The following is a 24,259-nucleotide window of genomic DNA, read 5'->3' as shown; positions in this document are numbered from 1 at the left end:
GAAGCCAGAAAAAGTAGTACACCACATTTAACACGGTAAAAGTCATTTTAAGGGCTGCCAGTGCTGACAGGCTTGGTTTCTCCAGATCCTTTTTTTTTGTCTGTCATGTTATGTTATGGACTGCACAGTCGCTTAGTGGTTAGCGCTGTTGCCTTGCAGCTAGAAGATCCCTGGTTCATGTCCCGACCTGAGCATGAGATCTTTCTGCATGGAGTTTGCATGTTCCCCCTGTGCATGTGTGGGTTTTCTCTGGGTTCTCCGGCTTTCTCCCACAGTCCAAAAATGTGCTGAGGTTAACTGGTAACTCTAAATTGTCCCTAGGTGTGAATGTGGGTGTGATTGCTTGTCTTTATGTGTAGTCCTGTCCAGGGTGTCTCCTGCCTTCACCCTAAGTCAGCTGAGATAGACTCCAGCCCCCCACTGCCGTAATGAGGGTTAAGCAGAGCATAGATGACGGGTGGATGGCTGTTATGTTTAGTATATTATTAGTGCAATGTTTGGGTGCCACACTCGGTCTGGACTAATAAACCGCTCTGCAGTCAGCAGTTGGTTTTGTCGTCATCTAATCATAGTGGAACAGCTTTTTTCCATATCCTCATATATTTCAAAGGAAGCTTGTCCCTTGTGTAATAATATGTCAAGGAAAAATACTTCTTAAGGTAAAGAAAATGTCCTGTGTGTTTTTGTTTTGCAGGGACGGGTGGAAGTGGAAGCTGGAAATGAAAACATGAAGTTTGAAACTGGTCCATTTTCCTACTATGGAGTCATGGCTCTAAGCATGCCGTCACTGGGTAAGACAGCACGGGACATACATGAGCAAGAACACACGTTTGTACTTCTGTCCACTGGGATAGTATAACCATGTTAATCTACTTAAGTACTGTACTTAAGTATGGTCCTAATGCACTTGAACTTTACATGAGTGTTTCAAATTTTGCTAAGTAAGTAAAGTAAATGTATTTATACAGCACCTTTCACAGATGCAAAATCGCAAAGTGCTTTACAGTCATAAAAAACAAAAATAAAAACAAAAATAATGAAGACAATAAATTGATAAAAACAGGGGACTAACGGCTAAAGTACAGTGCATCAAAAACAATAAATAAAATAAAGCAGCTGCAGGTCAACCAAAAGTCTGTGTCAATAAAAACGATTTCAGCTGCTTCAGAAAAACTTCACAGGAGTCGATCGATCCCAGCCGTAAAGGAAGAGAATGCTACGGTTTTGGTGCAAGAGTTTGGAAAACACATTCGCCATGGGTTTTATACTAGATTACAGGGACAACAAATCATTTTTGTTGGCCTGACCTTAGAGCTCTATTCGGGGCGTGAGGGTGAAGGAGTCAATATAAAAGAGTATTTGGCCATGCAAAGCCTTAAAAATTAGCGCCAGCATTTTAAAACGCTACTCTCTGCTTTGATTCATCAACAATTTTAGTTGCTTTGCGGCAAGTATTTAAGCAAATACACTGAATTATTTATATTTAACAAGTAAAGTCAACTCTTAGTCACCTACTATATGTAAATGTGAGAGAGCGCAGTACTCCGCCAAGGCTGCTCAGTCATTGTACCATTACCGACGGCTGAAATCTGAAACAAATTTGTGGCAGAAATCACGGCAACATAGGATGTGGCCATTTAATATGGATGTACCCACAAACAAAATGACCTTGCACTGAGCACAGGTGTGTGTTATGCATGTGTACTTGATGTACGGATACCGAATCAGGAGGTGGGAATTGATGGAACTCCCACAATTTAATCAATTGTTCCTTGTATTATTCCCGACGGATAAGTCCTGATAGGTCTGCAGTGGAGGATTTATGTCACAATCATGTGATCGTCAGCAGGCAGTTGACGTCATGTTCCCTTGTTGTCATAGCTACAGTGACGCCATGCCGCTATCTCGCAATGACACAGAAATCATTAACAAATCTATGGATAAGCCGCATCGCTGCCAAAATCTAATCACTTGGTCCTTGAGTCATTTCTGACCTTCCATGAAAATTTCATGCAAATCCGTTAGTCCACTTTTGAGTAGTGCTACAGACAGACAGACTAATGCTGATCGTCACATAACTCCACTGCGTTCCTTGGCAACTCTATGACTGACTGTTGTTCTCTATCTTGTCAGTCACAGACAGAGTTTTCTTCATGAAGGGCATGTGGAGAGCAGCAGCTCATTAGTTTTCAGAGTGTAACAGTCCATTTGAAACAGGGCTAAAACCAGAGCTTATACAGTCATGGTGAAATGAACCATCTTTGCAGTGTTATAAGCTGAAAAATCCAAACAGACATTGTGGGGACATGTAAAACTTGAATTCTTTTGCTGAAAAGGAGCACAAGATGAGGTCTTTAATGTTTGTGCTTTCACTCTCCAACATGCTTTGTCCATGGGGACCAATTTGTCGGCTATACTGGCATTTGACGGCCACACAACATCTGAAACGAGCTGCAAGTGTGTTCCAAAAGCTGTAAAACACAAAAAGCTATGCTGGAAAAACTACAGAGAACTATATTATAATAAATATGGCTGCTGAAGAACAAACACTCATCTCTGGAAATGCTTCCAAATCTGAACCCTCATAAAGCTCATTGAAGCTGTGTCCTGAGGTGAGACACTGCCAAAATGTCCCACTTTCCAAAAATATCCTCACTCTCTAGAACTCAGATTGTCCTTGTAATGATACATGTACCACATGACACAGCCAGGAAAGCTCAAGACTTAGAAATGAACAAAATGCAAAATGTATTTTCCTCTTTGCTACTAAATTAGCAAATGCAGTACACTGACTGTGGCACTTTATGCTGCTGATCAGTTTAAAACCACTGGAGCACTGTTAATGACTGTTATGTGGACGTCTGCTGTATGTTGCTGTGATTACAGAAACTGTGTTTTTTGGGCCTTTTTGCCTTCATTATATATAAATAAATAAATAAATATATATATATATATATAGGACAGTGGAGAGAGAGACAGGAAATGTGGGTAGAAGAATGGAGGAATGTCATGCAGTAAATGGCCATGGGCTGGATTTGAACCCATGACCACTGCTTCAGCCAGCTGAGCTCTCTGGGTGCCTCAGAAATGGTCTTTTTATATACTGCTCAAAAAAATTAAAGGAACACTTTTTAATCTAAGTATTGCATCAAATCAGTGAAACATGTGGGATACTGATCTGGTCAAGTAAGTAACTGAGGGGCTTTTTAGTCAGTTTCAGCTGCTTTGGTGTTCATAAAATTAACAACAGATGCACTAGAGGGGTAACAATGAGACAACCCCCAAAACAGGAATGAGTTTACAGGTCAAGGCCACTGACATTTTTTTCCTTCCTAATATTGTCTGACTGTTTTTCACTAGTTTTGCATTTGGCTAGGGTAAGTGTCACTTCTGGTAGCATGAGGCGATACCTGGACCCTACAGAGGTTCTACAGACAGTCCAACTCCTCCAGGATGGCACATCAATGTGTGCCATTGCCAGAAGGTTTGTTGTGTCTCCCAGCACATTCTCAAGCGCATGGAGGAGATTCCAGGAGACAGGCAGTTATTCTGGGAGAGCTTGACAGGTCTGTCGAAGGTCCTCAACCGATCAGCAGGACAGGTATCTGCTCCTTTGTGCAAGGAGGAACAGGATGAACACTGCAATAGCTCTACAAAATGACCTCCAGCAGACCACTGGTGTGAATGTCTCTGATCAAACAATCAGAAAGAGATGTAATGAGAGTGGTCTGAGGGCCCAGGGTCCTCTAGTGCCCGCTGTGCTCGCTGACTGGCACCGTGGAGCTCGGCTGGTATTTGCCATAGAACACAGGAATTTGAAAGTCCACCACTGGTGCCCTGTGCTTTTCACAGATGAGAGCAGGTTCACCCTGAGCGCATGTGACAGGCATGAAAGGGTCTGGAGAAGCCGTGGAGAACGTTATGCTGCCTGTAACATTGTTCAGCATGACCGGTTTGGTGGTGGGTCAGTGATGGTGTGGGGAGGCATATCCATGGAGGGACGCACAGACCTCTACAGGCTGGACAATGACACTGACTGCCATTAGGTATCAGGATGAAATCCTTTGACCCATTGTCAGACCCTACATTGGTGCAGTGGTCCTGGATTCCTTCTGGTGCACGACAATGCCCAGTCTTATGTGGTAAGAGAACTCATGCAGTTCCTGGAGGATGAAGGAACTGATACCATAAGCTGGCCCCCATGCTCACCTGACCTGAATCCAATAGAACGCCTTTGGAACATTATGTTTTGTTCCATCCGACACCATCAGGTTGCTCCTCAGACTGTCCAGGAGCTCAGTGATGCCCTGGTTCAGATCTGGGAGGAGATACCCCAGGACACCATCTGTCATCTCATTCAGAGCTTGTCCCGACATCGTCAGTCATGCATACAAGCACATGGAGGCCATACAAACTACTGAATACCATTTTGAGTTGCTGCCAAGGAATTTCAGCAAGATGGACTAGCCTGCCACATCAGTTTTTCACTTTGATTTTGGGGTGTCTTGAATTTAGCCCTCCTGGGGGGTTGATAATTTTCATTCACATCAAACAATGTGGCACTTTTCATTCCTAACACATTATCCAGTCCATATCAATGCTAATATCCAGTTTGTTTTTTCCCCGTATTGAAATATGATGTATTTTCAAAGTGTTCCTTTAATTTTTTTGAGCAGTGTGTAATTTTACTTTAGAATATAGATATGGATTCATTTTTTATGTCTTACCATATAAAAGGCTGTTCATATTGTGATGAGATACTCAGTTATAATTTCTATGTGAGGGTGACAGCCACACATCGCCACAAACAAATAATCTTAATTGACCTCAAAAATGATTTCGGTTTGCTTTAGGCTGCTGATGCTTTCTGACAAAGTGCTGAGTCAGCGAGCTGGTAGTAAAGGGATGTGTTTGAAGAGAAGAGTGGAAAATCCAATAGGCTTAGTTCAAATGAGAAATCGATCAGAGAGGCTGGACGTACTCCATCAACCTGTTGCCAAAGATATTTTGGACTTTGTCCTTAAAGTATAGAAGATCTTTTTGGAGCCTTGTATAGATTTATTAGGCTGTTGTCATCAAGACGAAGAAACAAACAGAGGCTATTGATTTTGTTCTTGCTTTTAGATGCACTTAGCTATTATCAGCAAAAATCGTTTTTGTGGCTTTCAGACAGAGTTAGATCTGAACTGACATTTTCATGAGAGCCATGCAGTTTATATGTGACAGTTCCGGGTTGCTCCTTTCAGCTCACAGCAAAGTTGAAGGCTGTAATTTTATTTAGCCGAATGAACATGTTCAGTACGTTCGCTAGCCTTCTGAACCCCTCGAGATTTTGTTTTGCTCCTGTCACATTTTTTCCTCACTGTGGTCTCATTTATCACTGCAATATAAAGTCATGCACCTCAGTGGAAACAACAGAACCATGGCTAGACGTAGAGAGAACTCACAAATATTCCCTGTCCTGTACCACACAGTTAGAATAAACATAAATCACAAAAAAACAAGAAAAGCACTGAGAGACCGCAGTACTCCGCCAAGGTTGTTCATCCCCCCATATGGCATTGTCAGAAATTCAGAATTTTTTTTAAAAATGCAGCTTTTGTTTATTAGTTATTGATGATGAGTAATTATGGCACTATAGAAGGTGTTCATTTAATATAGATGTACCCAGAAACAGAATGACCTTGTGCTGAACACATTCATGTGTTGCGCGTGTGTACGTTATGTATAGATACAGAATCGCATAACCTAAATATGTAGGGGGCGGCGGGAATTGATGGGACTCAGAAACACCCACACAATTTAATCAGTTGTTCCTTGTATCATTTCCAATGGATAAGTCCTGATAGCTCCACAGCGGTCGATTTGTAGTAGGATCACAATCATGTGATCGTCAGCAGGCGGCTGACGTAGTGTTTACTTGTTATCATCACTACAGTGACACTGTGATGCTATCTCTCAGTGACACAGAAATCTTTAACAAATCCATGGATGCAGACTATAAGTTGCATCACTGCTAAAATCTAATCACTTGGTCCGTGTGACATTTATGACCTTCCCTGAAAATTTCATCCAAATCTGTTCATCCGTTTTTGAGTAATGTTGCTAACAAACAGACAGACAGACAGACACCAGTCATCACATAACTGTCAAGGTTCTGCTTCCTTGGGGAGTAATAAAAACAAACTGGAATTTTACAAATACTGGGGAAAAAAGGTATATCTACATGCTATATTAATAGATATTTAGGTTTTTACATTTTACAGCTTCTACAAAATGTTTTCCACACTCATGTTGAATGTATCTTTCAACAAGTTGCCCCTCTGTATGCTATTGTTGAGCCATGCTGCATTTATTGTATTGATCCAGTGTGTTTCATTTTCCTCTCAGTCTCTCTCGTCGTTTCTTTTCTGCTCTGTGAAAACACAGCCTGCAGTTCACCTGAAAACTCAGAATGCTGCTGATGAATCCTGAGTCTTGTGAAAATTTTTTAACAAGATACATTGAAGTGATTCTAAGGAAATCTCACAATTTTAAGCTTAGATTTAATTTGGTAAATTTCCCCACCGGAACCACGTTGCACGTGATTAGTTGAATGACAGTAAAATCCAACAATCCTTTGGATATGCTATTCAAATCTGCTGGCGGGATATGGGGTTCAGGAAATTAAAAAGCTCTAATTAAAGCAGAAACAGAGTACAGTGGGGTGAAGTTATGAGGAACAAAGTGATTCATGACGTCATTAAAACTTGGGATATTAGAATAAAGCACCTATGAGATATGACAAAAACTATACCTCTGGGGTCTGCAGGAAGCCCTGTCAGCAGTGAGCCTTGATTCCCTATAAGGCTTCATTTTTGTAGCTCAGTGCTAATATATTCATTCTCCCTAAATAACTGCAGACACTACAGGCACCTAACAAGGTTTGGGGATGTAGCAAGGTGTGACTTCACTCATCAGTTTGTCCTGGAGCCGTTTAGCAGCTTATGGTTGGTGCCATCCTCCCGACTGGAGCCAGGACTTTGCAGATAAGGAGTGCGGCTGCTCTCTGGAATCTTGCCTGTGGCTTCAGGTTAAAGTCAATAAGATGTTAAGCTTGTAAGGTGATGTTCACAAGTTTTTCCAGAGTTTGCAAACCTGTTAAATTAATTGACATGAGGAAATTATGTTTATGCATGTGTATAAAAGATATTTATTTGTAAAAAAGAAAACAAATGGAGACCGAAAGCAGAAAACTGCTTGTAATGTGTGTGAAAAGACATAATTTTGAGCTACATATGAAGATGGTTTCATTTTAAAATGGTTAGTTGAGCGATGATGACATACACTACTGTTCAGAAATTTGTACTCACTTAGAAATGTCTTTATTTTTGAAAGAAGAGCATTTCTTTTCAAAGAAAATAACACTAAATGAATCAGAAATCCAGTCTAGACATTGCTAATGTGGTAAATGACTATTCTAGCTGGAAATGGCTGATTTTTAATGGAATATCTACTTAGGAGTACAGAGGAACATTTCCAGCAATCATCACTCCTGTGTTCTAATGCTACATTGTGTTAGCCAATGGTGTTGAAAGGCTCATTGATGATTAGAAAACCCTTGTGCAATTATGTTAGCACATGAATAAAAGTGTGAGTTTTCATGAAAACATGACATTGTCTGGGTGACCCCAAATTTTTGAACAGTAGTGTAAATGTCTATGAATGATATCGAGTACAGACATGATGGAGAGTAAATCCTGACTTACTAACCAGTGACTGATCACTCACACTCGAACTTACATTTGTTTTTCCACTGAAATGCAGGTTAGGTAATGTGAATATTGTGTTGTTTCCAACTTATCTGTCTGCATCGATTACTTTGGTTAGTTACAAGTTATCAAAAGGAGCAGAATCAATGGCTAGTTGTCTGAAAGTGCAGTCTCCTTTAGATGTTTCAAGGGAATATCCATGTACCCTGTGGGGATTTCTGTTTTGTATCGAGTTTAAATAACACTTTCTTTAGCATAAAATCATGCCAATTGCATGTGATGTGGTGGTACAGCAGTCTGATCTCTGTGTCTGACAATGTAAACTTCACGTATTGAGGTGCAGACTGAGAGCAGTTTGTTACTTTACATCAGGGGGAAGTTGGGGTGGTTTCGTGTGTGTTTGTGCTGCCCAACATGCGTGTTGGATGATGTAAGCCTACTTTAGAAGGCCAGAGTGCAGCTCGGTGGTGTCAGTGTCCAGAACAGCCTCTTTAAACCACATTACTGCAGCAGCGGTTAAAACACTGGCGACTCCTGCTGGTTCAGCATTATAACTGTTGATTAAAAAAAGTTGCAGTGCTCCTCTGGCTTTGTCTCGCTTCCATTTCCTGCTGAACATGTGAGGAGAGATGCATTGAAATTTTGCTTTTAGAGAAAGCTTTTCTTTGTTCTCTGGATCAGCAGTCAGTCTACAGATGTTTGCTGTTTTCAGAGTTTGTATTTGCACAGATAATGTGATTTACTGTCCAAATGACCACTGTCAGTGCAGCTGGTGTGAAATGTCAACAGTTTGACAAGGATCTGCACATTCAGCAAGAACCTGCATTATGTGTTTCTACTTTGAACGGATCCATCAAACCACAAACGCACAGAAACTACAATGTTATATTTCTTTGTTATTATTACCTCCGCCAAGGAGGTTATGTGACACCCGGCGTTTGTGTGTCTGTCTGTCTGTCTGTCTGTCTGTTAGCAAGATAACTCAAAAACGCCTGGGCAGATTCACATGAAATTTTGAGGGGATGTAGACTATGGTAAGAGGAAGAGCTGGTTTAATTTTGGTGGCAATCCGGAAAGGATCCTGGATTCTGGATCACTTTGAATTTTTTAGTATGTGGTTCAAAATAGGACAAAAACATCATAGGTTAGTATGTCGTCCAACAAATTGGGGCAAGGTGTCCAGATAGCTCAACTGGTTAAGAAGGTGGTTTGTAAACAGAGCTGTGTCAGAGACGCAGGTTCAATTCCAGCTCATGATCCTTTACTGCATGGGTTTCCTGTTTTCCTCTCTATCCTGTTAGTGCGTTTTTGAGTAATGTTGCTAACGAATTTGTATGAAATTTTTAGGGAAGGTCAGCAATGACACAAGGACCAAGTGATTAGATTTTGACTTACAGTCCGGATCGACGCGTTTGTTAAAGATTTCAGTCTCTTTGTGAGATGGCGGCACTGTAACTATGACTACAAGTGAACATTACACCAGCTGCCTACTGACAGTCACATGATTGCTTTCCTACTGCTAATCGACTGCTGCGGACCACGAATTTTAAAAGATTTCATCTCTTGGAAATCATACGACTGAGCAGCTTTGGTGGAGTACTGCGCCACAATTGTAGACGAACTGCACTAAACAGCTGCTAAATTTAGTCATGTGCTATGAAATGTATTGCAGCAAAGGTAAATTAATTGCATTATACATTTTTACTATGATATTTAAATAAATTCAAGTGGGATTTTGCATCTAAATATTTGGGAAAAAATGTTAACTGTTGAAACCATTGAGTTTTCCTGTTAAAGTTTTAAAAGCATTAAATGTTTTCTAAGTGACAAACAGGCTGGGTATCCACACCTACTGATACATGTGAATTTAACACTATTTCCTTATTGTTTTGCGCCTATATATTGTCTTACCAAGCATTGCAGATTGCTGCTGATGAAATGTTTCTGATGAACGATGGAAGTTGCTTCCTTTACAAAGCAACACAAATACAGTCTGAACTGTGGTGATCTGTTGTTTGTCCCGCAGCCAAAATAACCAACAACTGTACTCTCTCTTTCCTTTTTTTCTGTTATTCTGTCTCGGTTTCTCTCTTTGCCCATAATGAACTGCTGTCTGTACTGCGTGTGCACATTATGCAGCTCAGTGTGCGTCTCTGCAGTGTTCAATGTTTGCGTCAAACACTCGACCATTCCTCATCCTGACTGCTCAGTGTGTCCAAATGTGACTTTGATGTTTTTGAACTTCAACCTTAGAGTAAAGAATCAGTCCAGTGATGCTACCAAATGAGATGTAAACAGAGCAGATAGAAGTGTAATATGCTGTAGTAAAAATAGTTTTGGCAGTAATGTTATTCTCATGTGATTGGTTTGTCTGTCGGAGTGACTGAAGGCCAGTCCTAGCCCTGATATTTGGTAGCATACAGCGCCTTGAAAAAATATTTGCACCCCTACAAAAATCTTGTATTTTTGCATATTTCTCACACTTAAATGTTGAAAATGCAGTTTTTAATTGATAATTTATGAAAGATTTATTGAAAACCTGTATCACCCCTGTGAAAAAGTAACTTCCTCCCTAAACTGGTTGGTTCCTTGACAGCAACTGCAGTTAAAAGTTTGTTTCAGCTTGTGATCAGTCTTTTCAATCACCAAGAAGGAATTCTGGCCCACTCTTCTCTGCCAAATAGTTTTGAGAATGTACTGAGCCTGTAAAGATCTTGCCACAGCATCTGAAGTCCAGACTCTGACTCGACTACTCCAAAACTTTTGTTCTTTTGAGCCATTCACAGGTGGACTTGCTTGTGTGCTTTTGGTCTTTGTCATGCTGTACAAACCATTTGTGTTGAGCTTTATACCATGAACTGATGGTGGATATTCTCTAGGATGATTTTCTGATGGACTGCAGAATTCATGGCTCCATCGACGATGACAAGTCATCCAGGTCCTGTGGAAGCAAAGCTGCATCAAATCATCACGCTACCACCTCCACGTTTCACTGCTGGTGTTATGTTCTTCTTGGGGTATCCAGTATAAGAATTACACCAGATGTAACGGACCCACGCCTTCTAAAAATTCCATCTTCGACTCATCAGTCCACAGGATGTTACTCCAAAGTCTTGTGGCTCATCCAGAGAACTTTTTTGCAAATACTAGACAAGACTTCATGTTATTTTTGGTCAGGAGTGGTTTGTGCCATGTAACTCTCCCATGGATGCCATTTAGGTCCAGTGTCTTCCTTATTGTGGAATCATGCAGACCAGTGGTGTCAAACTCATTGTTGTTCGGGGGCCATATACAGCCCAGTTTGATCTCAAGTGAGCTGGACCAGTAAAATCACAGCATAATAACTTATAAATACCCACAACTCCACATTTTCCCCTTGGATTTAATGCAACAAGTGCATTCTGAAAATTTTTACACTGAATGAGCTACCTTCTTACAAAACATTATGAACAACCTGAAACTTCTTAAAGGGGAACTTCGGTTTTTTTCAACCTGGGGTCTGTTTTCATATGTCATTTCATACATGTGAGTGATGGAGAAATGAATTTTCGACATAGCTCCAGTATTTAGCCAGGCAGGCAGCTTCGCAGCTCAGCTAGCAAAAAGTATGGGGCAACTTGCCCCCCCCCCCGCGTCAAAGTCCGCCCTAACGTGCTTTTTTTTTCCCACACTGACCGGCTCGGATAGTCTCAATGAGTGTCCCACAACATACTAGAGATGAGAAGTGAACGAAAACCTCCACATTACCTGGCGATCGCTATTTGTTGTGGTCTGTATCCAAATTTCGGGACGCTACAAAGCAAATCTCGTTCCGAAATCGCGCGATAGCTCACCGGTGTTTTGGCGCACATTTACTGCATTTCTTGGATTATCTTTGTCTCACATTAAAATTAGTTTGATGATCTGACACATTTAAGTGTGATAATTCTGCAAAAATAGAAGATTTCTGTAGGGGGGCAAATACTTGTGCATGGCGCTGTATATTTGAACTGACACATACACCAGAGAACATTGATGTGTTAATTTTTCAACTAAAAAAGAACAGCAGGGTTATCTCTATATTTATTTTACTGGTGCTTAATGTGCAGTTATTTTTTTGAAGATATTTCCTTGAGAAGTACAACTTGGCTCTCTTTATAAAACAGTAGAAATAGAGAGAAATATTCTGACACCTAATAAAGCATCCAGTGGAACTTGAATTTTTCAGACCCTTCAGGTGTCATTCCTGCTATTTGCCCACTTTCTTGTCTTATAGGTTTAATTTTAGCTCAATAAAATTGCCATTCCCCCCTCAATATGCGCTCAAAAACCCAAATGGGGTTTTTTGGGAATCAGCTCGTCCTCCTTTGATGAAGACCACACTGGAGGATTCAGAAACCTTCTGGACTGTGTGACTGAATGAATGAGCAGCGACTGAGGCTCTGCTCACATGAACAAACACTATAGCTCATCTCTGTCTCTCTGTGCCCCTCCTCCCCCTCCTCTCTCTCAGCCGTCACCCCTCCTCTCTCCCCGTCAGTGGCGTCCCCCCCTCCACGACGCCTCTCTCTTAAGAGGTTTTCTCTGTTCTCTCGTTTCCCAGGTAAACACTCGCATGGGCCAGAAAGGGAGGGAGGCGGGGGGGAGGTCTTCTTAGAGCCGCTTCTCTCACCATTTTCTTTTTCCATCATCTTCAGAGTCCTGTTCCAGCAAGTATCACTTTAACAGACACTTTAACACAAGGGGTGAAGGCATTCTACAGTTTTGAAAATGTCATCGCTTTGTTAACCTTTTAGTCTACTACTCTACTCTAGTCAAATTTGACCATTCAGAATAACTGTATGACCATTTACAAACCATCATCGTTCGCAAGACTGCTGTATTTGTAGTTCAAAACTAATGCTATTTAAATATTTTTAATGAAGCCAACTTTCTTAAATGTTAGTGTCTAAATATAGGAAGATGCATAAGCACTTTACCTGAATGCGACTAAAATCAGAAATTATCTGTTCGGATTTGGCTCTTGGCACTCTTCTGCACTTATTTTGTTCTGGTTATTCACAATTTTATGACATTTTGTCAAGTACCCAGCTCATTGGACATCCTAAAGTAGTGAAAAGTACCATCACAATTTCCCTGAATCAAAACTTATGTCTTCACATTTGCACATGTTTTCTGATCAACAGTTTTAAATACTGAAGTTAGGAAAAATCTTTATATAATTGTGGCATTTTTTTTTAAATAAATAAGCTTTTAGGCTTTTTAATGAAACTATCATCATATTGCTCGTATGGTTTCATCAACAGTTTTAAACTTAAACATGTTCAAGCTGTAGTTACATAAATACCATAAAATCAGTAGATCATTTCATTTGACATTATTTGCATACTAATTATGTACAAAATAATTTAAAGACCAAAAACCTGAATTGAAGTCCTCCTTCTAACTTCTTCTGGTGCTTTGAAGGACAGCTAAGATTTTCCTTGGCAGCTGGATTCACACTGAATAAGTGTATCTGCAGGGAGACGCTGTGAGATGTGACTGAAAGCTCTGAACAGCTGCTTAAAGGACCTTAAGTTAAGATTTTTTTTACTCAAACTCTTCTTAATAAATACAGTATTTAGCTGCAGGCTTGCACATGCTCAGTAGAAGCTGAGGATTAAGGAAGGCTAAAGTTGCAGGTCATCCGTTTGCGTCTTCAGTCAGTCAGTCACATAATTACAGGATAAGAAACAACTTGCTGGATGGGACTCTAAATTCTATCCCTGTCACCACCTCTTTCCCTGTAACCACTGATCAACAGCCAGATGTTCTGATGACATTTATCAACAGCTGGACCACAGACCTCTGGTTAACAATTTTGACAAATATGCTTATTTGCTTTCTGTCTTTAAATGGGAGTACTGATGCCACTCTCACTAAATATGAAGCTATAGCCAGCAGGTAATTAGCATAAAGCCTGTAAACAGGGAATCGGCTAGCCCAGCTCTGTTTCAATAATTAAAAAGCTGCATCCTATTTAACTTAAGAATCTAAAAATGTAAGATCTCTGGAACTAGAATTATGATGAGTCAGAACCGAGTCATTACTCAGTGCAGAAATCTGCAGATGGCATTCCAGATATTTGGATGGTAAAAGTGAAGTATGACTATGTGAATATTTGGATTGTGAATCACAGATATCTGCAGCACATGTCCAGTCTAGCTAATGGATGTTAAAATCGCAGCCACACCAATATGATTTTATTATCCTTATAACTTTCATTTAACCAGAAAATCCCGTCAGATTAAATCAGCTTTTTGAAGGGGACCACAGCATGACAACAAAGTAAAATTTTGAACAACCAAGGGATTCGAGATATACAAAATTAGATCCAGTTCAGTAATAGCAGCTGCACTCCTCAGTCGCACATCTAAACTTTCCAAGAGAGACAAGACTCAATCACTGAAGGATTTTGAAAGTTATTCCAATAATGGAAGGTCTGTTGGACTCAGACTGAAGCTTGAATTGCGCTAAGAATCTTACTATGTTTGGAGAGTTAGCATCAGGTATTGTTCCCTTTGTGTGGAGCCAGACTAACTGTTCCTACCGGGTTCCAACCTTATGCTAAGCTAATTAAGCAAATCAGCATATTTCCCAAAATGGTAAACGACTCCTTTAAGCCCAGATGTTCAACTGTTCCTCTCCACTTGACCTTGTTATTTACTAAACCCACTCTGCCCTTCAAACCAGACTACAGCCCCTCCATGACATCACTAAAACCAGCCAATGAGAGGAGTCCATCCTCTGTACTCAGAAAGTCCTGTTGCAGCCAGAAGATGCTCAAACAATGCACTTTGCCTCGTTGCATGGCATGTTTGTTGCAATCTTTGCACATTAAACTCATCTCCATGCCATCAGTCGCTCGTAGCACATGATGTTAACATGTAGCGTGTGTGATGCGTGTATTGCAGTGTGTTCAACACAAATACTTCTCTCACTACATTCAGTCTGCTGCCATCATTTTCCCCTGTTTTCTGACAGCCATCTCGTTTTCGTCTCATTTGTCCTTCAATCATTTCTGCTTCTGTCAGTGTTTAACTGTGTGCTTGCTTTTCTTTCCATTTCTTTTTATTCATTGTTATGTTTTGCATCCTCTTCCTCACTCTGTTCTCTCAATCCTCAGAGTTTCGTTCTCCATCACACGGGGGCAACCTCAACCGCTCGGCATCTCTGAGCTGCACTGAGCGCGCTCCGGAGAGCGGCTCTGTTGGCGGGAGCAACACTCAGATCCCTGGCACCCCCTTCCAGTACATCCCAGACTTCTGTGTCCGAGCTCTCACAGACCTGCAGTTTGTCAAGGTAACTCTAACAAGGACCCGATATGAGCAGCAAGACTCTTATTTAGCATAAAGTCTACCTGGGTGTTTTTGTTCTTGTCACATTTTTTCTCACTGTGGGTTCATTTTTTTTACTTCAATCTAAAGTCCTGCACCTCAATGGAAACAGCAGAACCATGAAGGCGAGACAGCTCAGAAATTACTTCTGTGCAGTATGACACACTTATAATGCCACAAATCAGCAAAGGAAAAACAAAAGTTCAATTTGTTTATTTAGTTTCAAAAAATCTAAAAGCATTCACTACTGTTCAGAAATTTGAACTCACTTAGAAATGTCCTTATTTTTGAAAGAAAAGCATTTTTTTCATGAAGATAACATTAAACGAATCAGAAATACAGTCTAGACATCGGTAATGTGGTAAATGACTATTCTAGCTGGAAACGGCTGATTTTTAGTGGAATATCTCCATAGGGGTACAGAGGAACATTTCCAGCAACCATCACTCCTGTGTTCTAATGCTACATTGTGTTATCTAATGGTGTTGAAAGGCTGATTGATGATTAGAAAAGTTTTGTGCAATTATGTTAACACATGAATAAAAGTGTGAGTTTTCATGGAAAACAATGAACTTGTCTGGGTGACCCTAAACTTTTGAATGAGAATGTGTCTGTGAAGTTTCTCTTTATGCTCCAACTCGGTTTTAAAATCTGTTTGGATTTTAAAACTCCCGTAGTCTAAGCCTGGCCCCAACAGCCACAGGTTCCTGCAGCGTATCATGGCCTGATGAGAATAATGGGAACCTCCATAAAAACTGTCCATGTCTGTTTACTGTGGTTTTATCCTCCTCAGATCACTCGTAACCAGTACCAGAACGGTCTCCTGGCCTCCAGGCTGGACAGCTCGCCACAGTCTCCAGACGGCAGCCATACTCGCCTGGACACATCTGTCTCGTTGCCCCCCGTGACGCCGCCAGGGATTCGCACACCACTGCCGCTGGCCACGCCTCCCGCTAAGCGTCCGCCATCCAACGCTCAGCCGACGCCACCTAGCGGCCGCAGTGCTCTGCCTCAAGGCACCTCTTCCTCCGGTCGCAGGCCCAGCCAGTCTTTGCCCCAAGCTACCCCTCTTCCAAGCAACCACACCCACCTCTCCCAAACCCCTCCCTCCTCTATAAGCACAGTGCCGTGCTCCCTGAACCCCCACCCCACCCTGCCCTCAAAACCCCGGCAGTCCCCGCCCTCTGCCGGCCCAGAGAACGGGCCAGGAGAGACCACCACTCTGCTCAGTGAGCAGCAGAACTGTGTGGGCCCCCGCCGGCCCAGCCACCCCCAGCCGCACCCCCACGTCCACACCATCAGTCACGCACACACTGAGAGCACCATCTAACTACTGTCCCTGTGGGGAAACGAAACTACCTGTGCACTCACTCACATGTAACTCACACTGGTACTACTTCATGTTCCTGCTTGTTGTCTCCTGAACTTTTCTGTTTAAGGGAAGCTGAGGATCAGCAGCACATCAGAGACCAACACAGATCCTCCTGTGTCCCTCCCTGCATGTTCCCATCCCAACACTGAAAAAGACCAAGGAGAGAGTACAGCGATGAAGCGGGGAACACTAGTGAGTATGGTTAGATACAGTATGAAGACGGGTTGTGTACTGTATGTGTGTGTTCTTAAAGAATTAGTTCACCCAAGTTATATACTTGCTTGCAGATACCTTTTTTTTGTGTAGGTTTTGAGATTTCTGCCTCCATCTCAGTACAATGAATGTGAATGGGATTAATTTTATGGTGCTCACAGTTTTGGAATATTGCAGTTTTTTTAAAAAAAACTGCTGGTTGCTCACTTTAAATTTTAAAAAAAATATGTATTTCTTTTTCTATCCTATAAAAATATCTGCTCTAAAAAGTGTTCACATAAACATAACTGGATGTTGTTTTTGGAGAGACAAATTTCTGTTAAAATCAAACATTTTGCAAGAACTTGTATTCTCAAACATAATTTGGCCAAAGCAATGATTAACAAAAAGAAAAAATGATTTTTGATTTGCAGCGATAACGTCTGCTATATTAGTGTAAACTCCAGTGCGTGAAGTTCGTAGTATATCCACCAGGGGGCAGATTAGATATTTTTATTTAGTAAAGTCTTTGAACTTTCTCCGATCTCTACAGAACGACAACATTCTGCTTAAAAAGGGTTTTATTATGTTTGAAAAAGTAGAACATAATGTGCACTATAGATGCAGTATTGTCATTCTCAGTCGAAAGTGAAAAGAAGTTCAATTTTGTTTTTCCATTACAAATTTTTAATGTTTAGAACGGCACAAACAAAATCCCATTTACCTCCAATGTATTTTAGTGTCCTCACCACATCAGTCTCTAGATTCATGAAGAAAAGTGAAACACTTTCAAATTTTAGTTCAACTTCATGTTTTTTTAAAATCTAATTTTCCACTTTTTGTGCAGCAAGCAAAATCCCTTTAGCCTCTTTTGTATTTGTTTGCGGATGTTTTGTCCACATCTATAGACAAAAGTGAGCAGAATTGAGATCATCTTGAACTTCCCTCTGGGTTAATAAAGTATCTATCTATCTGTCGTTCAGCTTTCTGTATATCCGCTGCAATTTTCCATGTTTTTAGCAGAACAACAAAACCCTTTTACTTCCATTGTATTTCGGAGGCAGACACCTCACAACCTCAGCACACAGAACGGAAGCTACCTGCTTCCTGTTGGTGATTTATGTGAACTGACCCTTTAAGTCATCACTGGTAAGACGATAACGATCATCAGCGCTGTATCCCTGCTACACAGTTTACTGTTGAGTTTTCAGTTGTTTTTATTTAGTTTACCTCTAAGTTTGATTTGATTTTACCAAAGAGGAAAACTTCTAAAGGTTTTAAAGTTGGCAATGAAGTTTTCATTTTCAATAAGTTTGATTTTACTTAGGTTTCCTGTTCTTTGACAGTTTCTTGTGTTCTTTGAAACTGAGGCGGCTTTAAATAAGTCAGAGTTGTGACAGATGTGAAAGAACTTGTCTGTGTCAATTCAGCTACCAGCAAAAAAGACCAGATTCACTGTACTGAGTGACTCCTGCGGGCTGAGGAGAAAGTTAAACTACCACACTGCTGTTGATGCATGTTTTAAACCACTTAAATGAAATTGCTTCATATTTCTGAGCTTTTGCAAACCATACTGGACACATTTCTGAAATTTCAGGGAGCCTTTGGATTTTGTTAATTTGTGCATGTGAGGAAAATCAGTTTTTAGGCGTGAGTTCATCTTGCATCTGTATGTTTTTGTCCAAATATGAATATTTGTAGGAGATAACAGCTCAGTATGTACCTGAACTGCATTACTACACAACAAAAAGAAGGCAGAGTTAATGTTAAACATGTACATTTTACATTTTGTTCACTATTCAATTAAATTGTAAATATAGATGAATAACTTGAATATTTTGATTTTATTTTCTATTTTTATTCTTATTTTTTAAATTCTTGAATATGTCAATTTATTAACAAAATATTGAAATATAGTAGAAGTGTAAATATTTAGAAAAAAAATGCCCTCTTCCATTTTAAAACTTAAGTCTATGAGTCAATTATTTGAAGACTGACAGAAAATAATAATTAATTGGCCAATTTAATTCGGTTATTTGAAGATATATTTTCTTCCACGTATTTTGTTTTTATTAAATTCACTAACAAAAAAACATTTGTAGTGTACACACGTTTAAAATATATTTTTTCTCGCATATTTAACTCAATTATAAATCCATCATTCAAAAGCAATCAAATTTAATTAGAACATTTACTTGTATATATTTTTTACTTAGCTTTTTTGGCATTTGACGATTTAGTCATTGTCAATAATATTACAAAATACAAAGTATTTATATCTCATAGAAATTAACAACCAATGGCTGCCTGAAAAGTACAGAAAAAAAAGAAATTAGCAGCAAAAAAAAGAAATTAGCAGCATGCAATGCATTTAATATAATTCCACATCAATTGTAACTAAGTGGTTAAAATGTGCAAAAACAGTGGTGTGGTCCTTTAATGCAATAATACGAGGGATGTGAAGGTGGTTTGTCGTCCTGGCTTACCTCTTAAAGGCAATATGTTTTAAATTATTTAATTTTCAAGAGTGATGTTGAAATATTTATTTTACTTAATATTAATTTATATGTATTTGAAATTTGAATTGTTTTATATTTTAGAGTTTTAATTTATTTTTTGCTTTCTTTGGTTCTTGAAATCGTTGTAGCAGAAGTTCAAGCTGCACAAATGCCGTTTATTGTCTTCCACCTCAGCATCTCCACTAAAAATCCCTCACTGTGAATACAGTTTGGTGCAGCTCCAGCTCAAAGCTTCCCAGCATACAGACACGAGGAGTTAACCAAACTGGATCTTAGCTGGTTGCAACACTGTGCGTTCACTGACATGTCAAAACTCCTGGTTATAAATTACATTGAGCTTTCTTATTCATTTCCACCAAGTTAGTATGTGTTCAGGCTGACACTGCTTAATAATCAACAAGTGGCACAAAGACCAAATAACCCAGAGCAACAAGTGTGCTCACAGCTTTCAGCAGGAAGTATGTTCACAGCACAGTTGGCTGCTTTTTAATTACATACCATCTGCTCTGCAAGTTTATTTAGGGCTTTTCTGCATATTCTGCCCAAATGTAATACTGGGCCTGATAAACAGAAACTGAACCAAACAATAAAAACGAAGTCTGTCTGCAGTACTCAAATTTTTAGGAGCACTTTCATGTCTGTGTGCTAAATAAACAGCTAGAGTGAGCAGCTCTTGGCTTAGCTTTAATACTCTAAACAGGCCACGTTTGAGCACCTCTAGGACTCACCAATTGACAACATAAGACGTTTTTTCCACTGCGTGAATTTGAGACGGGTGTCTGGTGATGTAAACATTTACATAAGTGGCCCAGCAGCTGCCTGTTTCAGTTATTCTCTTTCCTTTGCAATGTAGGATCTTACAGCTTTTGCTGCGAACTTAACTCAGAGTGCCGCAAAACAACTGTGAATAGTAGTTACTGAACATAACTCCAGTTGAATGATCACATACGAAATAAAACAAAGAGGAGGTTTGATATTTTGGCCTTGAGATGGATTGTGACTATTGGTGGGTTGATTGGAATCGGATTAGCCACTTTGGGAAGATGAGGTAGTTTTTTTCTGGGTTATTAGGCACATTTTATGTTGATGAGGGCGATGTTGGAAGGTAGAAGACTGCTGCTCGATTTGGATTTCAGACCAACACGGCTGTTTTTCAGGGTCGCCCAGACATACCTGCCCTGGAGTAGGTTCTTTCTTCTCAATCTGAAAACAGCCATGAATGAGGTTCTGCAGGGCTGGTTCTGCATTCAGAACATGCAACAACTGCTTTCAAACAAGTCACAAGTTCCTGCAGTGGAAAACGATCTATAGAGTAACCAGGAGCTACAGAGCGTCTTTGCATTAAAGCAGTCATTTGTTTACTTGTCAGATGGTTTGTCTTTAACATCGTCAGTCATAATCTGGAAGCGCTCCAACACTGTCTGCCCCCACCTCACCGCTTTGTTAACCTTTGAGCTAACACTAAGCTGCTGCGTTAAGGATTGACAGCTGAAAATCAGGGTAGGATGTTGGAAACACTCACAGCACAATTACTGGTTGACATTTGATGGACTACAAACATTCCACTGCATGTCTTCCCTTGACTTCACACCACTTCCTGCTGAAACAGTCCTTGTCCTCCTAAGACATTCCAGACCAGGGATTAATTCTTATACTTGACCCGATGTGAAATACATTTTAACGTGTGTGTGTGTAAATGTTGCTGTATCTGTTCAGAAAGCATGTGGAGGACGTTTGGTTGTGTTCCTTTGGAGAAGAGATAAAGAGATTATCAGACTGAGGCAGCTCACTCCTCACCCTCTGTGGGTGACGGACTGAGCGCGATGCTAAAGCTGCTAGCATGTAATCTACCTATTTTTTCCTACGTATGAAACTAACTGTAAAGTTGAACTATTTTGTTGATGATATAGTTAAGGATATTTATTTGAAAAAGATAACTGCTGTATAAGCTAGCACTGATTTGAAAACACTTTAAACTTACAAGTAGCGTAAATCAGAACAAGTGAGTATTTCAAAACATCTCTCGTTTTTTCGGATGACTTTCAGTGTACTGGATTACCTACCTGACAAATCCTTCTCCTGCCCGGGGACCCCAAGTACCCCAGAGTCACTGTGTATCCACTAGTTTGTTATAACAAAAACCTAACAGTTAAGGCTTTATTATCTTCTGTTAATCTAGCTTAAACAGCTTCATTTAGGAGTGTAATGACAAACGAAATTTAAGGTTCAGTTTTTGGGAATCTTTCTGACCCCAATTCTTCTCAAATGTTGCGAACAGTCAATAACCGTGTTTCCATGACTTATTTTATGCACATTTTGGAGTTATAGGCTCTGGGGAGGTTTTTATGACCAAAAAGGATTCATAATAAAAAAGGGTGAAGCCGAATTTGTTTACAGTTATACAGCAGGTCTTCAATGATGGAGGTAGATGAGAAAAAGGCTTTTTGGGCCACTGGATTTTATTTTCATTGCAATACCATGACTAACAACTGGGACAAGCTAAAAATCACACAGTGTCAGCAGCTGTAAAGGCTTACCTTTATCATCAATTGATCAAAAAAAGATCAAGAATTAAAATAACTATTTGTTGGAGCCCTAGCTAGCCTGCTATAAGGTTGTAAGTAACAACTGATGCACTGCCAAAATGTTCCAGGTGCTTTGGAGTTTTTATTCCAGAAGGTAAATACATGAATTTAATTAGGCTTCTGCCCAAAATGAACGTTTCATACAATTACGCCCCTACCTCCCTTCATTATTTCAATTTTGTGCTCACATGATTGAGATTTCAAAACTGATTTGGAACTGTGGAGCAAACCTGTAGCCATTCCTTAGAAATACCAGACACAAAGGGGTGCCTGGCAGCACATTTTTGCCCAGGGGCCACCTAAAAGGTAAATCTGGCCATGGAGAAGATTTACACTGTGTGAAACCATAGATTTTATTCAGCAGGATGTTTCAGTTTACTGAGCTGAAAACCTGTGTAAAATGCAGATGTATAGTCGACATAGCCTTACCCTCACCCTCTATTTCAAAAAAAAAAAAAAAATAGACCTGTCTGCTGGTTCATAGGTCTCATGTAGCAATTTGTTCTGTTGGTTTCCAGTGAAGCCACTGGTTGGCTGTGTGACTACCAGTTTGTGTACTGGGAAATGTGAAAACTTACTTTGTAAGACTGTATTTATTGTAAACATTGTATTTATGTTTTTTTTTTGTGCACACGGTTCTGTGAAATGGGCTTCCAGCTGTGAGTCGCAGCTCTTATTGGGTTATTTTGCCCAAAAACACTGTGTTCAGTTTCCTGATTGCTGTTTGTGTTATATTACTGTAAATACTCTGTACATTAATAGATGCTGAGAGATCTATTGGAAAAAATAGCTCTATTTATAATGAGAGAAGATGGTGTGTTTTATTTCCCTTGTTTTACTAGGAAGGCATTGCATAGCAATAAACATTGCACAGAGTTGACCTATTTATTAATTTATTCCTGCTATCTTCTGTAGCTTTCTTCTCTTTTTATTTGTCATCAGACATAATAACTAAAGCTTTTTTCTCTGCCAAAATCTCTCCTTTTCCTTCGTCTCTCCTCCCACACTTCCCTCTCACTCTTCCTCATCTATTTTTCACCCTGCCCTCGTCACGACTCCTCTCGTGCTGCGTTAAAGTATTGAAATTCCTCTGGCTTTGACTGCCAGTCTGATATGCTAAGGCATTTTTATTGTTCAGACCCTTTTCTGTTATCAAGAGGGCAGCGGGGCTTATCAGCGACTCCTGCAGTGTTGTTTTTTAGGCCTGCAGTGGTGTAATGATTAGACCTGTATGAAGGTTAAATATTTTCAGCTGCAGAGTGCGTTTTCCATACTGTATATCATTCACAGGTAAATTGCGTTGAACTGTACAAAGTGAAGAGAGAAAATCGCATCTGCTCTCATCCTGTTTAGATATATAGGTCAGACAGTGTTTGTTATGTTTCAGAGTTGCAGTGGTATGAGACAGACCTGAAATACAAAAAAACGATACTTAAAATCCAGGCCTTGACTTCATAAATTCTGTTTTCCCTTTTCCTTTCCCCAGGCTGTGCACAGCAGATGCAGAATACCTGTTTGGCAGGTTTTAATATTCATACTCGGCTGCAACATGCTTGGCTTTTTTGTTTGTTTAATTTTGCAGGGGTTTAGCAGAGATGGAGGAGCACTTCTAAACATGGATTGTGTAACTTAAAGCAATGTGTATATAATGTTTTATAACTACTGTAAGGCATTTGAAGAATCTATGAGGTTAATAAACCTGAGATATATTTCTCTACAGAAGATCTCTGTTTGATTCTGTGCCTGCAGAAAACTAACTCTGATGTGAGAACAGGATGCAAGTTGTCAGCTTCTCAAACTGTGGCTGCCTAGATTAAAACATACACTTATTGCATGAATATATCATTAATGTGAATGCACAGCAGATGTTACACACCACAGATGAACTTCAGACGAATTAAAATATGTATTGTGCTAAAGGTACAGGGCAGTTGCTGTGTGTCTTAAAGCTCATTTTTTCAGCTCTAGGTTTTATACTGGGATTCTGCTAAAGTTGCTCTTCATGATTTACAGTTCAAAAAATTCTCATTTATCTTTTTCTGGCCCTTTGTGCAGTCCCTCAGTTCATCCTTTGTCTGAACTAACTGTTTTAGCTCATGCACCTTTAATTCCTTCCTCACAAAGTCCACTTTCTTATCATTGGCCAAACTCTGGAAGCCTGCATCCAGTGCTTGTGAGCTACACTGCCTGTGGGTATGCTGTGTTTGGAGCAAATCATCATACAAAGAAAGTGGAAAAGCAAACATTTAAAACACTGGAGTGTTCACAGCAGTCTGAGGTGTTCCGTCCCTTTCGGACATGCACCCTTTTCCATTAATCTTAATGTCTGGATAAGCACCTGGAATGGCAATCTTACTAAGTGGGACCTAATAACATTTCCATATTACTTCCAACACAGTACGAATCTGAACTGCATGCAGCCACATTATTGGACACGCATGCATAAACAATGTCCTTAATGTTGTGTGAACCAATTTGGGGACTT

At 40.0% G+C, this 24,259-nt stretch overlaps 1 protein-coding gene across 4 annotated transcripts in view; it reads left to right on the top strand.

Annotated features, from left to right (window-relative positions):
• LOC110955009 (metal transporter CNNM4) overlaps positions 1 to 23,496 on the top strand; it is a 46,334-nt gene extending 22,838 nt beyond the window's left edge. Inside the window, exons 5-8 of one of the 4 annotated variants that reach the window (XM_022199801.2) lie at positions 695 to 791; positions 12,244 to 12,333; positions 14,896 to 15,071; positions 15,900 to 23,496. In XM_022199801.2, coding sequence (XP_022055493.1) covers positions 695 to 791; positions 12,244 to 12,333; positions 14,896 to 15,071; positions 15,900 to 16,436 — 900 coding nt within the window. In that variant the 3' untranslated portion in view covers positions 16,437 to 23,496. The other 3 variants (XM_022199802.2, XM_051938758.1, XM_022199803.2) reach the window with 3 other exon arrangements.
• The last annotated feature ends 763 nt before the right edge of the window (positions 23,497 to 24,259 follow it).

The sequence above is a fragment of the Acanthochromis polyacanthus genome, chromosome 18, assembly GCF_021347895.1.
Source record: "Acanthochromis polyacanthus isolate Apoly-LR-REF ecotype Palm Island chromosome 18, KAUST_Apoly_ChrSc, whole genome shotgun sequence".
Lineage (NCBI taxonomy): Eukaryota > Metazoa > Chordata > Actinopteri > Pomacentridae > Acanthochromis > Acanthochromis polyacanthus.
This window is presented reverse-complemented; position numbering and strand designations above follow the sequence as displayed.